This window comes from Phyllostomus discolor, chromosome 9, assembly GCF_004126475.2.
Source record: "Phyllostomus discolor isolate MPI-MPIP mPhyDis1 chromosome 9, mPhyDis1.pri.v3, whole genome shotgun sequence".
Lineage (NCBI taxonomy): Eukaryota > Metazoa > Chordata > Mammalia > Chiroptera > Phyllostomidae > Phyllostomus > Phyllostomus discolor.
The window spans coordinates 65,181,941-65,201,712 of record NC_040911.2 but is presented as its reverse complement, the minus strand read 5'-3'; the positions used below and the strand labels follow the sequence as shown (position 1 = coordinate 65,201,712).

Below are 19,772 nucleotides of genomic sequence, written 5' to 3'. Positions count from 1 at the left end.
CTGGATTCTTGAGGTGTACCATTTAGTACACCCTCTTTTGTAGTTGAGCCTGATTTGCTGTTGACAGATAAATGGGAGAGATTTACCTAGGGCAGTCAGCTGCAAGGACTGGCTGTGACCACTGACCACCAACCTCCCACCTCCAAGGAGGATCAGCTGTGTAGGAGCAGAGTGGTGGTGCTTGGAGGTGATCTGTAACTGTTCACTGGGTATGCTGGCCATAGTGTTTCCTGGGTGGTGCAGGTCAAGACCAGTCCTCACCTGTTTTTGGCTTGGGCGTCCTTCCTGAGCTATAAAGCAATCTGAGATGGCTGATACTTGTGCTAGACTTGAAGATTCCCAGGTGAAGCCAGGCTCTGAATCTAGGATGGCTGCTAGTAGTGCTGGGTCTCGGGCTCACTGAACGCAGCTTGTTTGAGAAGATTTAGGAAACTGTGAAACATGAGCCAAGACAATCCATTCATATGGAAAAGCAGCTTGGGGGGCCTGTAAGTTGGGTGTGGCAGAGTCTCTTGGGATCTACAAGGTGGATCAGACAGTGTTAGCCAGTTTGACTGAGTCTCAGACATGGCACCAGCTTGCTGGCTCAGTCAGATGGATATGGTTTGTTTAGTTCTGTAGTTGTCAGACTTCCATTCAACTCAATATCTGGTAATTCTGAGTGATAGTTATTCTAAATTTTAGTTGTAATTTTGATGTGGTTGTGTGAAGAGTCAAACTGTGTCTGCCTACACCACCATCTTGACCAGAAGTCCTTCAAACTTTATTGAAGGACATTGAAGAATACCTAAATAAATGAAGTTATACCATATTCTTGGATATCATAAAGAAGTCTATTCTCCTAATCAAAATGCTAACAGGGTTGGTTATTGAAATTGATAATACAATGTTAAATTTATATGAGATCCCCGGCCAGGTACCTCACTTGGTTAGAGTGTTGTCCCTGATGTGCCAAGGTTGTAGGTTCAATCCCTGGTCAGGGCACATACCAGGATCAATCAGGGAATGCATAAGTAGTTAGAACAGTAAATCGATATTCCTCTCTCTGTCTTTCTCTTTCTTTTTTTTTCTCTCTCTCCCACTTTTCCCTAAAGTCAATAAATTAAAAAATATTTTAAATTTTATATGAGCATGGTGGCATGGTTCAGTTGGTTGGGCAGTGTCCCATAAACTGAAAAGTCTCAGGTTTGATTCCGAGTTGAGGTACATACCTAGATTGTGGTGCTTGGTCCCTACTTGGGGTGTGTTCAGAAGGCAGCCAGGCAATGTTTCTCTCTTTCCCTCTCTCTCCTTTCCCTTCTCTCAAATAAAAAAATTAAAAAGTTAAAAATTTATATGGGAGAGCAAAGGGTCAGAATTATCTGAATGAGAAAAATAAGAAGAGGAGACTTGCCCAACTAAGGACTCCTTGTAGGTATCATAATTAGGATGGTGTGATAATGGTGAAGGAATTGACAAAAGGCCAGTGGGCCATGATAGAGGTCCCACAAGCAGACCAACACATATCTGAAAATGTGATGATGACAAAGCCAGCATGGTGACAAAGCCAGTGGGGAAAGGATGTACCATTCAAAATGATGCTTCTATAATATGTTATCCATACTGAAAAGAGAATAAATGTAAATACCAAACTCATGTCATACAAAAAAATTAATTCTGGGTGAATTTAAGACTTAAATGTGAAATAATATCTAACATTTATGACAGAATCTCCTAGATTCCAAATTTATTTTTCCAGTTGCCTGGTGGATGTCACCCTTGGATCCCTATTAACACTTCATACCTAGCATGATCATCACTTGCCTCCAAACTACTCTGCTGACACTTTATCTCAGTAACTGCGACAGCTTCCTCCTTCCTCTTACTTGGACCAAAACCTTGGTGTCATTTCTGCTCTTTTTTTCATATCCCATAGTAGCAAAGGCTGTCAGCTTTGCCTTCAGAACACATCCAAAACCTCACATCTTCTCTCCAGCTCACTTCTACCCACCAAGTCCAAGGCACTAGCATTTTTTTCTTGAGTATTACAGCAGTTTCCTAACTGATCTCTCTGGTTTTGCCTTGATGTCAGCCTTTGACCATACCTCCTCCCACAATAGCCAGAGTGTCACGATTCAGACATTTTGAATCCTATCGTGCTTCTGCTGAAAACCCTGCACTGGTGTGCCATCTCCCTGCCATGATCTGGTACAGAGCCCATCCCTTTTTTTTCTGTGACCTCATCTTACTCAATCTATACTGACTTCCTTAATTTTTTTTCTATAACACCCCAGGCACATTTGTGCTTCTCCATTGCAACTCAAATGCTACCTTCTCCTGGAAGTGCAGTGTGCACACATATCCTCTCTCCTTTATTTTTTCTCCAAAGCTCTTGCCACCACCTGATGTTCTATATATTTTCAGTAAAAAAAAAAATTTCCCTCCTCTACTTTCCACCAAGATGGAGGCATAGGTGAACACACTGTTCCTCCTCACACAAGCAAAACTAAGGACAACAAAAATTTAGAAACAAAAAAACAACCAGAACAGAGAATTGAACTGTATGGAAGTCACACAACCATTCATCCGGACTGATATAAGAGGGGCTGAGTCGGAGGCTGACGGAGAGGGGTCGAAGGGTCTTGGCAGGAAATAGCGGTGGCTGGCAGACACGGACATGCAGGACACAGGCGGCAGTTGGCGGACTCCAGGTATGCAAGGGTGGCTGGCAGACACTGGCAGACCCTGAGCGTGGGAGGCAACAAGCAGACCCAGTGAGGCGCACAAGGCAGCTGGCTGTCCCCAGTCATACATTTGCGTGCAGATAAACCAGGAGAAAATGGGCAGCGACACAGACTGCACAACCCAGGGACCCAGTGCCTGGAAATAAAGCCTAAAAGCACCGATTGGAAACACCTGTGGGGGTTGAGGTGCCAGGAGAATCTCCCAGCCTCACAGGAGAGTTCGTTGGGGAGACCCACAGGGTCCTAAACTGTACACAAGCCCACCCGCCCGGGAGCCAGCACCAGAAGGGCCCAATCTGCTTGTGGGAAGCGGCAGAGGGGACTGAAGTCCCAGAGAGTGTGGAGCAAACGCCATTGTTTCCTCTTTGACCTCGCCCCCACATACAGCTTCACAACCCAGCAACTGGGTTGCCCCGCCCTGGTGAACACCTAAGACTCCACCCCTCACTACATAACAGGGGTGACCAGAACAAAAAAAATAGCTCAAACAGAACAAATCAAAGTCTCAGAGCCAATACTTTTAAGCAACCAAGAGATAGCCAACCTATCAGATGCACAGTTCAAAGCACTGGTGATCAGGATGCTCACAGAATTGGTTGAATAAGGTCGAAAATTACATGAAAAAATGAAAGCTACACTAAGTGAAATGAAGAAAAATGTACAGGGAACCAATAATGATGGAAAGAAAACTGGGTTTCAAATCAATGGAGTGGACCAGAAGAAAGAAAAAAACATCCAATCAGGAAAGAATGAAGAAACAAGAATTCAAAACAGTGAGAGGCTTAGGAACCTCCAGGACATCTTGAAACATTCCAACATCCAAGTTATAGGGATACCAGAAGGAGAAGAGGAAGAGCAACAAATGGAAAAGTTATTTGAACAAATAATAAAGGAGAACTTCCCCAATCTGGCAAAGGCAGTAGACTTCCAGGAAGCTCAGAGAGTCCCAAAGAAGTTGGACCCAAGGAGGAACATATGAAGGCACATCATAATTCCATTAGCCAAGATTAAAATGAAGGAGAGAATTCTAGAAGCAGCAAGAGAAAAGGGGACAGTCACCTACAAAGGAGTGCCTATAAAACTCAGCTGATTTCTCAAAAGAGACCTTGCAGGCAAGAAGGGGCTGGAGAGAAGTATTCCAAGTCATGAAAGGCAAGGACCTACATCCAAGATTGCTCTATCCAGCAAAGCTTTCATATAGAATGGAAGGGCAGAGAAAGCATTTCTCAGATAAGGTGAAGTTAAAGGAGTTCATCATCACCAAGCCCTTATGATATGAAATATTAAAGGGACTTATCTAAGAAAAAGAAGATAAAAAATGTACAGTAAAAAGACCACAAACTCACAGTTATTAACCATCACACCTAAAACAAAAGCAAACTAAGCAAACAAATAGAACAGGAATAGAACCACAGAAATGGAGATCACATGGAGGGTTAGCAACAAGGGAGTGGGAGGGGGAGAGAGGAGGAAAAGGTACAGAGAATAAGTAGCATAGCCAGTAGGTAGAAAATAGGGGGAGGGCAAGAAGAGTATGGGAAATGTAGAAGCTGAAGAACTTATGACACATGGACACGAACTAAGGGGGAGAAATGTGGGTGGGAGGGGGTGGGCACAGTGGAGGGGAGTGAAGGGGGAAAATGGGACAACTCTAATAGCATACTCAATAAAATATATTTTTAAAAAATTTCCCTCCTCTAGAATGTCAACACTATGAGGACAGGGTTTTCTGCCTGTTTCCTGCTGTATCTTCAGAGCCTAGAGCAACACTTAGTGCTTGGTAGCTGTTCGATAAATGTTGGTTGCATTAATGAATGAATCCACTACTACCATGGGACTGTGTATGGGTCACCCAGTCTCCGTAAGCCTTAGCTTCCTCATCTGTGCAAAGTTGTACCTAATTTACAAGATGATTGGGACAGTGAAAATAACTTATTTCCAGTGCAGTACTTATTTCCTAGGAAGTACTTGTAGTTTTCCCTCCCTCTGGTTCTGCTGGAAGAGAGCAGGGACTAAGCTTGGACAGAGGTAAGCTTTTCTATTATTCTCCTTCCCTTCCCTTCTCATCAACTTGGGAGCCATAGAATGGGATGAGGCACTACTACATGAGTGCAGTGGAATTCTCTTCCATATACAACATTGAAAGTAACCAACAAGTTTTAGCACATCATGCAGAAGCGAGGTGTGATCACCTCTGAGATGGAGGAAGTGAGTGGCAGGGGCTCAGAAGTGCTGGGTTGGGGTGGGGAACTTTTACTGTATACCACTAGGAGTCTTCTGAATCTTTACCATGTGAATGAAATTTCCTTATGTGAATAAATTATAAGCCTTGTTAGCAAATGTGCAGTTCTGACTTGTCCCTGGAGGGATGAAGTGTGTCACAGCCTGAGCAGGAGGGCAGATGATTGGGCTGTCCTTGTGATCACAAGTTCTTCAGCCTCCAGTGGTAATGAGAGCACAGAATGCAGGGTCAAGGATGGGACCACAACTGGGGCCTTTCTATAGGTTTTTTTTTTCCCCCCAAAAAACTTCAACAAATGTCTTTTCTCAAATTCTCTGCATGGTCACATAGTAAATAGCAGAAAGTTATTGATAGCCAGTTGTTTCTGAAGGTAAGCTTCATACCCCTGCTAGGCCTTGGAGTAGCCATAAGGATATCTTGAATGGATGTGTTTAATGTATTGGTGTTTTCTGAATTAGCAGATATGAAAAATATAACTTATGTGGGAGGGGAGTAGTGAGAGCTTTTTTAAAATACTAAAATGGGATCCTTATAACAAAACATTGTGAACCATCTTAGAAATCAGCATATTTTCAGAAGTAAAAATAAGTTCACATTGTCATTAATGTCCGAGAACTCCCCAGTTACTACCCAGCTCATGGAATCTTTCATTTTTTATTTTAGGTAACTCCCTGTCTTCATGCAGAGTCAGTCTCGAGGCTTACAAACATGTTTTGCAGGCATTTCTAAAACTTCCAGTTTCTTTTCTAGTTTATTCAGTTTCATTTTATTGACTGCTGGCTAAAATTTACCTTACCTAAAAATCTTGCTAAATTTTAGGGGAGAAATTGAGCAGATTTGGCATAGCAGATGAATGAGGAAAGGGCCAAAAGAATTAGCCATGTCAAGTGCAGATGTCCCAGTACAGTGGGGAAGATGGGAACCATGAATGCTCCAGTTCAGTGTGCACTGGACAGCAGGAGGATACCGAGTTCTGTGTCATTTGTGCTGCTTCACAACACAGAAAATGGGACACTTTCACCAAGATTTCCATCAAGTATTGTTAAATAAAATGAGTTTTGGCTGGACTTGGAAAATTCCCTAAACCAACTGCATAGGTGAGACATTGCTGTATGAAAACAACTCTGATTTCTATTGGTGGGTAACATCTTTGAACTTGAACATACTTAGTGTGAAATATATACCTGTGTGTATGTTTATTTTAAGAGGGCTCCTTTACTCCTTTGGTTACTATTTGGCTTCTTATAAAGAATAATTTTAAACCAGCTTTAAAAACATACTTTCTCCTTCTACCTTTTTCCTCCTCTTCCTTCTTTGATCTCACAATGGTTTTTATCTGCCTTATACAGCAGGGGTCCCAACCCCCAGGCTGCAGGTTCAGGAGGAACCACCAGGCATGAGTTTGCTCACCTGAGTTCTGCCCTGTCCCACCTCCAATCTTCCCCTGGTGACAAAAAGGTTGGGGACCACTGCTGTATAGGACCTAATGGCTAGGAGGGTTATAAGAAGTGGAAATGATACATGCAAAAAGATAATGCTGCCAAAGTTACTTTTTGCAGTCAGCCATTTGGAAATTGCACTGTATTTTCTCATTGAAACAAAGTTACTCATGGCTGGCTTCCCAGGCCAACCCACAAAACCCTACTTAATCTGTAATGTCTGTGTGGTATAATATTATGTTAATTGTACTATAGAATCCAGCCACCATCCTAGGTTCTCATGGATAAATGCATTTTAAGTTCAAATTGGGATTCCAGGAACACATTTCCCTGCTTCCCTGAGGGAATGGCAGTGGCCCTGTCCCAGCACTTGCCCACTTCCTCCTCCACACCACCATTGTCGTCACTGACATATGAGGGGTCCTGTGCCCTGTGCATTTTCTCATCAGAAGTACAGTGAGGACTCTCAATAGGAAGCTGTAGGTCATGGCTCTGGGAGTCTGGGGCAGGAGAGCCCAGAGGACCAGAAGCTGGAGGGAGCCACTGCAGGGCTTCAGTGAATCAACTGGAGAGGTTGGGGGACTGTGTTTTTCTGCTAAGTCCTTTGTGTGGATACTGTATACTTGGGACTTGAGAGTAGTCTGCTGCCTTTTTTTCCATGATAGCCAGTGCTTTGGTGGGGTTCTTGGGCTAGGTGGGCCCTTGGACTGGGTGTACTCTTGGTGAGGTCTCCTGTAGCTATGGGTTGTGCCTTCCTATGAGAGGGAATGCTGGCTGTAGGCACTGAGATCAACATCCCTAGCACACTATTTCCCAAAGATGCCCATATTTCTGGTATGTGCACAAGAACTTTTTGTTTCAAATGTTATATCTTTATTTTTATAGTTATTCTTTATTTCCAGCAAGGGATACTGGTTTTCCATTTATGATAATGATGTAAATTTCCTATTAAAATATACTTATTTAAGCTAAAGTGATCTGGTTTAAAGAGAAAAAATTAGAACAAGAAGTACATGTATATGAGAGGCTGCTCTTTGGTGAACAGCTCTAGCAAAATAGTATGTCATCAAGTGGGGGAAAAAGGAGACTACCAATAATATAGGTTGTGTGATTTCATTTTAAAAAGCACACGAAGTACCTTTCAGTGCATAGCTGCTCTCCAAACAAGGCAAATATGGAGAAGGAGACACTAAAATGTTGACAGAGGTTGGTTATCTGTAGGAGGTGGTATTAAGGGTGATTTTTCAAATTATTTTTTCTCTTCTTGCTTGTGAGTACGTACTTTCTAATTTTTGACTGCAGTGACAATACAATACTTTGGTAATAAAAATTTAACTGGAAATTATATGTAACTTTCTTTTTCTCCATTGTCTCTTCTCCTTCAGTTATATGCTGTCTTCTCATCTAGTCCCCTTAATAAGGAATGGATAACATCTGCTTTCTTTGTTTTTGAAAGGAACATTAAAAAATTTTTCCTCCAACTTAAGATACCAGTATATTTCACTCAGCTGAGAATGTGAAAATTGTGTTTCAATTTATATACAAGTTGTTCTCCATGTAGTAAAATGTATGCTGTCTTTATGTCATAGCTCTTGCTGTCATGACAGGCCACATGAGAGGGTAGTTGTTGGGAGGGACCATCAAGACATCCCTCTGGGACAGCCACTAGAAAAGTTGGAAGACCTGCTTTCCCTCCTTTGTCTTTGTTAATTTGCATGTTTCCCTTAGCTTAAGCAAGACCCCTTCAAGACTTCCATTTCTGAAGCTAGATCAGGTGATATTGCTAGTGCTCAGATTCCATAAGAATCAGTGCAGGATTTGGAGAAATTGTTAAGAATACTGACAGAGGTGAAGCTAAACTCTCAGGTTTGCTCCTGTACATAGGTGACCAACTCATCTAAGGACTTTCCTGGTTTTAGCACTGACAGTCCCATGTCCTGGACACATCAGTCCTGGTCAGACTGGGGCATTGTCCACCCTAACTGTACATGCTTAGGCTAACACAGTGGTATTGGCAACATGGAAAGGAGAGGGAAAACATTACAGTCAAAACAATTTCCCCAGCCCAATCTCCAAGCATATGGATAATTCATATAATAAGTAGAATGCCTTTCTAATGAAAAATCATTTTCAATAAAAATTTAGTTGATATACCAGATGCCCTGAAAGATCTATTCCCAAAGTTGGCTGTCACATTGCTTCTACCTCTTTCAATGGTTATCATACCTTATGCAGTAGTTACTGACCTCCAGTAGCCAGACGAGGAGAAAATGACATCCTCATCTCACTTTCAGTAATCTTATTTATGTGTGCAGTTTTAATCATTTCCACAGGGAGAAGGCAAACCTTGCCATTACTCTCTACAATGACAAGGAGGAAATCATGGCCCAGGCTACCTTCCTGGACTATCCCAACTGGAATGTGGCCAAGCAGGATGACTGGGTGTCTTTGTTCCGGGAGCTCGACAGTGACATCCCATGCACAGTAAGCAATCATGCACAATGCTTATTAGAATAGTCTTGATTTTGAAGGGAAGTCCTGTGCTTACATATATGTTTTTTCAATTTTGTACTAAGCAATTAAAAACCTCCCAAAAGAAAGTATAGACATCATGACTGTTAGAAATGAAATTAGCTGGTGGGGAGGAAAAGTGGGTCAGTGGGAATAGGAAAGGGTGGATAATGGATTAGACAGCTACATGGTCCAGGTCATGCTCGGCTGATGAGGACTGGGAGTAAGGAATTAGTGAGAGCATTAGAACATCTGCTTTCTAGGTTTCCACACTGCACCAAACTTCAGTATCCCGTCTTCAATATATTGGGAGGGCACCTGTCATCTACATATTTACCTCTGTAATAACGACAACAGCTTCAGATTCATGTCAAACTCTATAATTTTCAAGGTGTCTTTGTGTACTCTGGCTCATTTGATGTCTTCTAGTTGCAGGCACGTGACAACCTGTAGGGTAATAGTGGCTAGGTCAGCAGTTCCCAGGGAGTTGGGCCTTGGTAGCTGGTGCCACATCTGAACTCTTCCTGCGCTTGGCCTGCCAGAGCCAGGCCAGTGTCTGGCCCCAGTTTCTGTGGAAAGTCAGATGCTGTGATTGTGGGGAGCATATTTGTCTGTTAGTGGAATTCAATAGCATGTCTCCAGACCCCTGGGGAATATCAGATGAGTGCATGAGTGAGTTCACCTCTCACATGTGTGTGTGCATGCACACTCAGCACATTATCCAGCACTGATTCAACTAGATGGTGCCTTCTTCTTGTCCTCTATGGTCTTCTCTTCCTTACCACCCCATATACCCAGTTACCATTGTCAGAAAAATTATCTCAAACTTGGAAATAGTCCAGAAAGATTCTTTCAATCAATGCTTTTACCTTTGACTGACATTCTGCTGATTGGTCTATTTTACAGTTCTGTAAAAACAGCGATTAACTCGCATGTGTTTATCCATTTGAAATGTAAATCCTATCTGGTGGAAGAGAGAACCTCAAAGGTTTCAGCACTGGCCCAATTAGGACATTAACCATTTTATATCATACCCAGCAATATTTTCTAATATTCTCTTATTAAATTGCTTAAAGTGGCCAGCATCTCAAGTGCGATGAATCATTTTTATTATCTCATTGGTCACCTCATTATTTGCTGGATTGAATAAATCTCTGACGTGTGTTCATTTTATATTTGTGTTAGGATAATTATTTTACCTTTTTGAAAATTATGAATTAATGTTTTTCATAAATCCTTTCCCCTTTGTTTTTTTCTTGTTCTCTTAAGATTGTTTCTTTTTAAACTACTTCCCACAATAGTATAGAGCTCAGTTGTCCAGTATAGCAGCCACCAGCTAGAATAACTATTGAGCACTTGAAGTGTGGCTAGTCTGGATTTAGATGTGCTATAAGTATACATACATCAGATTGCAAATACTTAGTAGAAAAAAAAGAATATAAAATATCTCTAACAATCTTTATTGAATATATTATGATAGTTAAAATATGAAAAATTAATTTCACCTGTTCATGTTTAGTCTTTTTTAATATGTCTACTACAAAAATTAAAATTATAATATGTGGTTTGCATTTGTAGCTCAAATTATTTTTCTATTGGAGAGTATTGGTATAGAGCCTTAAAACTTAATGTATCATTACCTATTCCAGGGATATTTGCAATTGAAGTAATAATTTTTATCTTTTAAAGCTAAATACTAAATCTTGAATTAACATATTTTTGTTGGAAGAGAGAATTTGGGAGCTAAATCAGACAATAAACCATATACTCCTAAGGATAGTCCTTCTTGGAATGTAAAGCAGATATTAAGTAAGGTTCTTGTGGGATTTAGATGATTTAATACATGGAAAGTACTTCTATTTGTGTCATTGTTATTGCTGTTGTTATCTGGACTTTGAGGTTTGTGGTGTTTGCCTTTTGGGAATTTTCAAGCTCATGAACCAAATGCATGATACTTTTCAAGCCAGTCTGTGCCTGATAAATGCTTCTGAGTGTTCCTGAGGCATGCACCTCCCAACAGGAGGGGAGACCAAGACACAGGATGTGCAGATGGTAACCCAAGGCCATCTATAAAATTGCTCATAAAATAAGAAACACAGCACTTCTGTTGTCCTAATCCAAGTGCAAGCACTGCCCCCACCAGTCAGCCACATTTCATTAATTCTGCAATTTGAAGATTTTCTATAAACACAGGGATACTGAATTGAGTGCACCTGATATGTGGATGTATGAGGTCTGTCTGGAAAAAGTGCAGCCATTGTTAATATAACAAGAACAGTTTGCGCAATGTAACCTGGCAGCCAAGGAGAGTAGACTGGAATGCATGTGAGTGAACAATGACAACTTCACTGTACTAGTCTGTGGGGGTGGTAGATGCCATTGAGTGAACATGTGTACTGTGCAGCTGTCACATTAAAAATGACTGAGCTAGCAGAGCAACAAATATGCATCAAATTTTGTGTTAAGCTTGAACATTCCTTTGAGGACACTATTCGGATGATTCAGAAGGCTATAGCTGTGGGCAACTGTTGATTGGCAGCTTTATCACAACAACTTGTTTGCTCATGCATCACATATCATGGAGAGTTTTTGTGAAACATCAAATCACCCAGGTGGCTCAGTCCCCCAACAGCCCAGATTTGGTGCCCTGTGACTTATAGCTTTTCCCAAAATTAAAAGCACCTTTGAAAGGGAAGAGATTTCAGACCATTGATGAGATTCAGGAAAATATGACAGGGCAGCTGATGGCTATTTGAACTGTGTGAGGTCCCAAGGTGCCTACTTTGAAGGGTACTGAGATGTCATTGTCTTATGTACAATGTTTCTCCTATCTTGTAACTTCTTTAATAAGTATCTTTATTTTTCACATGGCTGGATACCTTATGGACAGACCTTGTATAAAACAACTGCTCATTATTTAGGCCATTTAAGAAGACTCCAGAAGTTACAAGACAAAGCTCTTTAAAAACTTGAAAGATTTAATGTGAAAGCAATGTTAGAATCTTGCTACTTTGGGTTTTTAGCTTCCAGGTTTTCTGGATTCCAAGAATAATATTTGTTTCTGACTCTGGGAATGTTGAACAAAACAAGCCATTGAATTCATGTGTCTTCTGCCTTCCATCCTTCAAATTCATGAGACTCTACCTCACATCACTTGAATAGAGCAGCAGCTGATTACTCAACAGCCCCTGGGAGGGGGTGATTGTCTGTCACTTGGTGTAGACACCCTCAAGGTTAAGACTACTGAGTTAATTGATCTCACGCCCCTGCAGGCACTTTCCAGCCCACAGCCTATTTGTGAGGACAGGAAGAAGAGCCAGTTCCACTGGAATCATTTACAATCTCTGTTACCTTGAATAATGCTGAGCTAAAAGGACAGAAGATTGTGAACGGAGTCTGGGACAAAGCTCGAACACTGCCTGGGTGTCTCATTACTATAGATATAAAGTGTCATCCACAAACACAGTGCAGATCTATGTCTGTGACTGCCCCAAACCGTCCTCTTACCTCTCACCTCCCACCTACCCTGCTCTAGCATAGCCAGAATGCTCACTCAGCCTTTAGTTATGTTCTCTTTTCTTTTGCAGCCTCTGAACACATTGTTCATGCACCTCTTTGTGGCTGTGGATGAGTATTCTGTTGGCTGCTGCAAAGAAATTATTCGGTAAGTGGCTGGAACCTTGTAGACAGTGACTTGGGGGACTGGCAGCAGCACCATAGACAAGACACATTAATGCCAAAATGACACGAAAGAGACCATGTGGATATAGTAATCCCTCAGTATGTAAGGGGAATTGGTTCTAGAAGCCCTGAGCATACCAAAATCTGCTGTGTCTAATGTCTAAGTCCCTTATATAAAATGGCATAGTATTTGTATATAATCTATGCACATCCTCCTGTGTACTTTAAATCATCTCTAGATTACTTATAATACCTAATACAATGGAAATGTTATGTGATAAGTTGATATACTATATCATTTAGGGAATAATGACAAGAACAAAAGTCTGTACATGTTCAGTTCAGATGTAGTCTTAGTAGGCCTAAGTACATGGTGCATGTCAGCAGGAAGTAACATTTTTTTTTTAAATATTTTTGAGGCCCTGGCTGGGTAGCATAGTTGGTTAGAGTATTGTCTTGATATGCTGAGGTTGCATGTTAAATTCCCAGCCAGGGCACATATAAGAATCAACCAATGAACACATAAATAAATGGAACAACAAAGAGATGTTTCTCCTGTCTCTCTGTCTCTCTCTTTCTCTAAAAGCAGTGAATAAAATTTTTTAAAATTTATTTTAAGAAATAAAAAGGAAAAATATTTCATTTTTTCATAAAATATTTCATTTTCATGAAATATCAAAAATATTTTTGATCTGTGGTTGATTGAATCTATGGATGTAGAACCTGGGGATACAGAGGGCCTGCAGTTTTAAAATGTTTTTAAAGGACCTGAAATTCTTTGAGGTGTTAAATTTACTTGTGATTTATGGCTGTATTAAGTACTTATGGAATAGCAGTGATATTTCTGAAAGAAAATAATCTATTCTTTGAACTGATGCTCCCTTCAGTGTACATTTTTAACTGCTATTGCTTAAAGCAAACAGTAGTTCAGCCATTTAACAACATGGATTTGGGGGGGAAACGGGAAAAAGTCACAAGTTTGGATGTTTTGAAAAGTGGTTTGCCTTGGTCTTTATGCATGTTTATTAACATGATAGACTGCAGAAGCATCTTGAATAGTATGACACACTGAAATATGATCAGCAGAACTACTGGGTGATGGTGATGCATCTCTGACAGCCTGCAAAGACATTTGGGGGTGGTGGCCTCAGCTTTCAAGTCACTCTTGAAATGTCACACCAGACTATCCAGATGCCAGGTCAAAGGTTAATATTAGCAGAAATCTGGTGTGCTGCATGAACATGGCACCCTCTATTCTTTCTGCCTCCATGGAATAGATAGGAAAAGGGCTGTTTGTAATCCAAGGAAAAGGAGAGAAGAAAAAGAAATTGCCTTGAAGATGTTCTTGTCTCGGCAGGCAGGGAGCAGGGAGGGCAAGTGGTATATGAACACCTCGTTTGTCTCAATCAGGTGTCAGCTAATGGGGTTGCTTCATTGTTAACATTCATCCCGCCCTCTCTTTCCCCTGACAGGACCGTGTTCAAGGCAGTGCCAGAACTGCACTTCATCTTTCTCATAGTGCCATCCTACATGAGCCTAGGTAAGGTCTGCTAACTGCCTCTAGTCCCTAGTTGGTAATGTAGGAAATTCATGTTTGAAATGTTGCTTTGGTGAATGGGAAATAAGAATGGTCTGCAGGTCCAAAATATATAATGTGCCTATTTGATTATAACAATAAAACACAATTTAGAGTGGAAACTACATTTTGTTCTGAAGTTCTAGAGTAAAACGAGGCCATATTACTTTGTCTCTGTGATTTAGGCTCAACTCTTATAACTGTGTTTGACCAAGTGGGGAACATTCCAAGTCTGACATATGATGAGGACTTTGCTGTGTATATATGTCACAGGCACAGTCATTACCCTCAACTTCACATTCGCAAAGCCAGGTAAGTTCTGAGCAGTGCCTTTTGTTACCTAAGTTTTACCCCGACAGTTACCTTATGCAGAGTTTTTAAATTGACAACTTCATTGGAAGTAGTTATAGCTTGGATTAAATTGTTTTATAATACCCATAGGTATTACTTCATTTGAAGATACTTAAAGTTGCTCTTGATGACATAATTTATGGGACTAAATAGCTAATGGAACTTATTTGGTGCTATGTGGCTGGCAAAGTTGTACATTTACTACTTAGGGGTTTCTTAAAACACAGTCCTTGGTCTCACGCTGAGGTAAATAGCTTTTTAAGATAAAACAAGCTTAAAGATGAATCTGCCTATTTAGTTTTCCTAGTAAAGCCCACTTATTTTCTGACATTCAGGGGATGAGGGTTCTATTGACCCCAAAGAGGAGTTTTCCAAGTCAAAAGTCTTTACCATCAATGTCCCACATAACATGCCCCTAAGTTCAGCAATCTTAAGGAGATGGCTTTGCCAGAGCCTGTTTTCCAAAGATGGCTGCAACACCATCTTCCATCCTGCAAACTCTCCTACAGTGTGGCCTTACCACTCCTCTGAACAAGAGGTGGGGTCTACATCCATCTTTATCTGGCCGGATTGTGACTTTTTCAACCCATATAGCATGGTGGAAGGGCTGCTCTGTAATATCTGAGGCTGGTTCTCTTGGGAGTTCTCTTGGAACTCTTGTTCTAGAGGAAATGAGGGAAAGAAGTCTGACTTTCTTGAGACTACCAGGCTGGAGAGGTCACATGTTGGTACTGGGGTCAATAGCCCCAACAGGGATCTTATTGACAGCATTGGCTGACAGCCATGTGAGTAAGCCAGCGAAGACATCCAGCAAGGAGAGTCCCCCTGTTTCTGCAGTCCAATCAACATCTGACTGTAGTTGCATGTGAGACCCCAAGCAAGAACTGCCCAGCTGAGTCCCCCCAGATTTTTGACTCACAAAATTGTGAGCAAAATAGAATGGCTGTTTTGAAATAAGAATGTGTAGGAAACCATTTCACAAGAGTAGTTTCTTGGGTTTCTTTTTTATCAGTTTTTTTATTGTTGTTCAAATACAGTTGTCTCCATTTTCCCACTATCACTTTTCCCCACCCTATCCACCTCCCACCCTCAATCCTACTACTCTCCTTTGGCTTTGTCCATGGGTCCTTTATACATGTTCCTTGACAACCCTTTCCCTTCTTTTCCCTGTTACCTCCCTCCCCCTCTGGTTACTGTCACTGAAGAATAAATTATATGTTTTTGAGTCAATGGTTGCCACATTTGATAAGTGCTGAATTTCTTTAGATAGTATTGAATTAAAATTTAAAAAACTTGAGAGCCTACTATTTACCAGGCATGTAGTATTCCAGAATAATTGTTAAGAATTTGTAATAATACCATGAGGTAGATATAGATTCTGATCTTGGTTCTGCTACTAACCAGATGGGTTCACTTAAAAAAGGAACTGGCCTCTGTAGGCCTCCGTTTCCATAGTGAGTATAAGCATGTTGTCATCTGTGTGGTATTGTTGCAGTGACTGGATAAGCTGATGAAAGTCAAGTACTTAGCACACTTCTAGTCCCATGTAAATACTTAAGGAAATTAAATATCATTATTTTTATTATAGTTATTATGGGGGGTAGAGAACTATCTGCAATAAACTGTAATGCTATGTATTAACATTGCTTGGAAGAACAATCTTATAGCTTGGAAGAGGGTAAAACAGAGAGGGATGAAGACAGCTTCATACAATCCCTTCTCCCCTGCCCCCAAAACACAAAAGTCTAAATGTCCATCAACAGGTAAATGTTTACATGTATAACTTATGGCACACCATACAATAGGTATTACTCAGCAATGAAATGGAATGAAGTACGTATTATACAATAATAGCATGGATCAGTCTCAGAAAGTTTATGCTGAGTGAAAGAAAGCAAACATGGAAACGAATGCCATATACTGTTGATTCTACTTTTAGGATATATAAAACAGGTAAAACTAATCTGTAGAAATAGAAATCAGATCAGTGGTTGCCTCTGGTTGGGGGGAAGAGTGAGACTGGGAGAGGCACTATGTAATTCTGGGGTGGTGGCAATGTTCTGTATACTGATTGCAGCATAAGGAGTTGTCAAAAGTCATCAAACTACATTCTTAATATCTATGCATTTTAGTATATGTTATTATACCTCAATTAAAAATAATTTAAAAGAAAAAAAGGCACCACAGAGAAAGTAGCCTCTGAATCTGGTCAGGAAGGATAAATCAGAGTTTAGCCTGAGTGGCAGAATGAGCAAAGGCGTGGAGACAGGAAAGCACCTGGTCTATTACCAGGTGGTAGGTAGGCAGGTGCAGCTACTGTTCAAAGTATGAGGAGGAAGAGAAGATCCTGGATAGCAAAAGAACTGCAATGAGAAGGCTTTATCTTGGAGCCAGCAGGGAGCACTGAAGTTGAAGGGCATGATATATGCTGTATGTTAAAAGGTAACTGATTTTCATGTGGTCAGTGGCTTATAGGGTAGGAGCACAGAAGAGTCTGCCAAGAAATGGTATTGGCTGGAATTTAGGCAGTGACAAGTCAGAGAGATGCAGGTAGGGGAGTAGATCATGGAAAGTGCAGTTTAGATGGATAAGTTCAAGGATAAAAATGAGTTGATGACTCAGGATTTGGGGGAGCTGATGGATTCATTAGCTGAAAGTAGAAATAGCATTAGATGAACAGGAGAGAGCTGGAAATACAGGTGCTCTCATGAGTGAGGAGATCATAATAAAGGAGACTGTCTAGTTGAGGAAGAGATTTTAAAATGAAAAAGGGCAGAATATTGAAAGATGAAAATGAGCTGCTAATGATAATGAGAAAGAAAACAAGGAGAGGAGTATTGCAGAGGTCAAAGACTTAAAGTCATGAACAATGCAGTGAAATCAAATAATTTGAGTACAGAAAAGATGCTATTGAATTTGAAAATTTAAAAAGACAAAGATGAGATGAATAAAATTGATGAGCTTCTAGCCAGACTGACCAAAAAAAAAAAAAAAAAAAAAGAAGAAGAAGACGACAAATCACCAATACCAGGAATAAAAGAGGTGATATCACTACAGATTTTACAGACCTTTAAAAGGATAATGGAATACTACAACTGTATAAATTAAACTGTTTAGATAAAATGGGCAATATCCTTGAAAAACACAAACTACCAGAACTCATTTAAGATATATTAATAACTTGAATCATTCTATATCTATTAAAGAGAAGTCAGGTGAACTTTGGGCGAGAGGGAGGGTGGTTGTCTACCCTAACCTTGTTCTCTCCTCCAGACTCCAGCCCCACCTAACCTTATCCTTATTTGCTTCTCCTCTTTTTTTCTTATTCTCATGGCTCTGAAGTCTGCCCCTTCCCCAAGGTCTGGGCCTCAACTTTTCTTCCATACTCATCCCTTTGGCTTCCCTGTGCCAACCTTAGCCACTCTGTCACCAGTGCCCTTTTTCTGACCACTTGGTTTGGGGTCACATATTGTCCATCCTTGAAGGGCAGAGTTGGATATTGGTAATCAAATTGCAGTGAGCTGAATAAAGAGAGATAAGGAAGTTAAGACAAGGTAATATGAGAAGTTTAATGATGAAGGAAAGCAAAAGGAAGGAGGCGGATTTTGAACATTGTGCAAACAATGTAAAGTGATTCCATTTTTACTCTTCATGTAGAGAATTTACTTTTCATTCTGAGGTCAAGACAGCATGTACATATCTAAAAAAAGACTACCAAGGAGTAGAATAAGTTCAGATAGAAATTATCTACTTAATTAGAACAAGAAGAAAATTCCTCATAAAAGTCATTTTTCTTTACATTGTTCTTATTCATAGCTAAATACATTGTTATTCTCCTTTTATAAACTTTTTTTATTAAAATGCACATGTTAATACAAGCCAAACACATTCTGAAGAAGAGGAATTTTGTTGGTGAAATAACATTTTAATTGATTTATTCACACTTTTCAAATCCTACTTCCTAATTTATGAAGTTTCTCCTGTTACTATCAGTACAGGTAAATTAGGTCCTCCTGCTGTTTGGGAAAATACAATCTTTAAAGTATTATTGTAAAATATTTGCAAGTAGGGAATTTATAAAATTATGTTATGAGACATTTCCACAAATGGATTGTTTAGGATCTTGCAAGTTCTAATAATTGTTATATCATCTTTATTTCATTTAAAAATATCTCATTTTTTTCTGTCATTTGTTAATGAATTTGAGGTATGGGTTTAGTTAATAAAATAAATTATATTTTTAATCAGAAAAAATTTTAAAGTAAAAATTATCCATGATTTCATTCTGAGTATGAAACTATACACATATGCAAATATATGTGCATCCTTTCTCTCTCTCTCTCTCTATATATATATGTATATAGTCATGATCATATGTTATTTAAATTGTATTTTTTTAGTTAATGTAGCAGCTCACAGCTCATCATCTAAAGTTTAATTCTATTCCACTTAATTCATCTTCCAGCTTAATTCTATTCTTTTTACTGGCTGCTTGGTATGTTATTATGTGGCTCTAATATAAAATATTTTAGCCCTGGTTGACGTAGCTCAGTGGATTGAGTGCGGGCTGCGAACCAAATGGTCACAGGTTCGATTCCCAGTCAGGGTACATGCCTGGGTTGCAGGCCATGACCCCCAGCAACCACACATTGATGTTTCTCTCTCTTGCTCTTTCTCCCTCCCTTCCCTCTCTAAAATGAAATAAGTAAAATCTTTAAAAAATATTTTAATTGTTCCTTATCTATGGAAAGTTGTCCTCATTTTTTAATTTATTGTTCAGTTATAGTTGTCCGACCTTTCTCCCCGTGACTCACCCCCAGTCCATCCTACTATCCTCAATTTTTTCAGTAACAAATAATACTGGAGTAAACAGCCTTCTACATACATCTTTAAGTACTCATGCAAATAATAATTTTCTGTAGTATAGAGACCTAAAAGTGGAATTTCTGGGTAAGACTGCATTAAATAGTAAGATTTTAAAAGAGATGATACCAACTTGCTCAACCAAAATAATTATGTCTATCTATATTCTAATCAATAGATTTTTCTTTTCTTTTTCTTTTTTTAAATTTTATTTTAGTCATTGTTCAAGTAGTTTTCTGTCTTTTACTCCCATCTCAGCCCACCCACCTACCCTTCCTACCTCCCTCCCAGTTCCACCCCCCCACCCCCAGTTTTTGTCCATGTGTCCTTTATATTTGTTCCTGTAAACTCTTCCCCTTTACCCTTGAAATTCCCCTGAAATTCCC

The 19,772-nt window shown here is 39.9% G+C and overlaps 1 protein-coding gene across 1 annotated transcript in view; it reads left to right on the top strand.

Moving 5' to 3' along the window:
- CFAP61 (cilia and flagella associated protein 61) overlaps positions 1–19,772 on the top strand; it is a 382,310-nt gene that overhangs the window by 24,411 nt on the left and 338,127 nt on the right. The window contains 4 exon segments of the mRNA XM_036009477.1: positions 8,738–8,888; positions 12,503–12,579; positions 14,069–14,136; positions 14,358–14,484. Of these exon segments, the coding sequence (XP_035865370.1) occupies positions 8,738–8,888; positions 12,503–12,579; positions 14,069–14,136; positions 14,358–14,484 (423 nt within the window).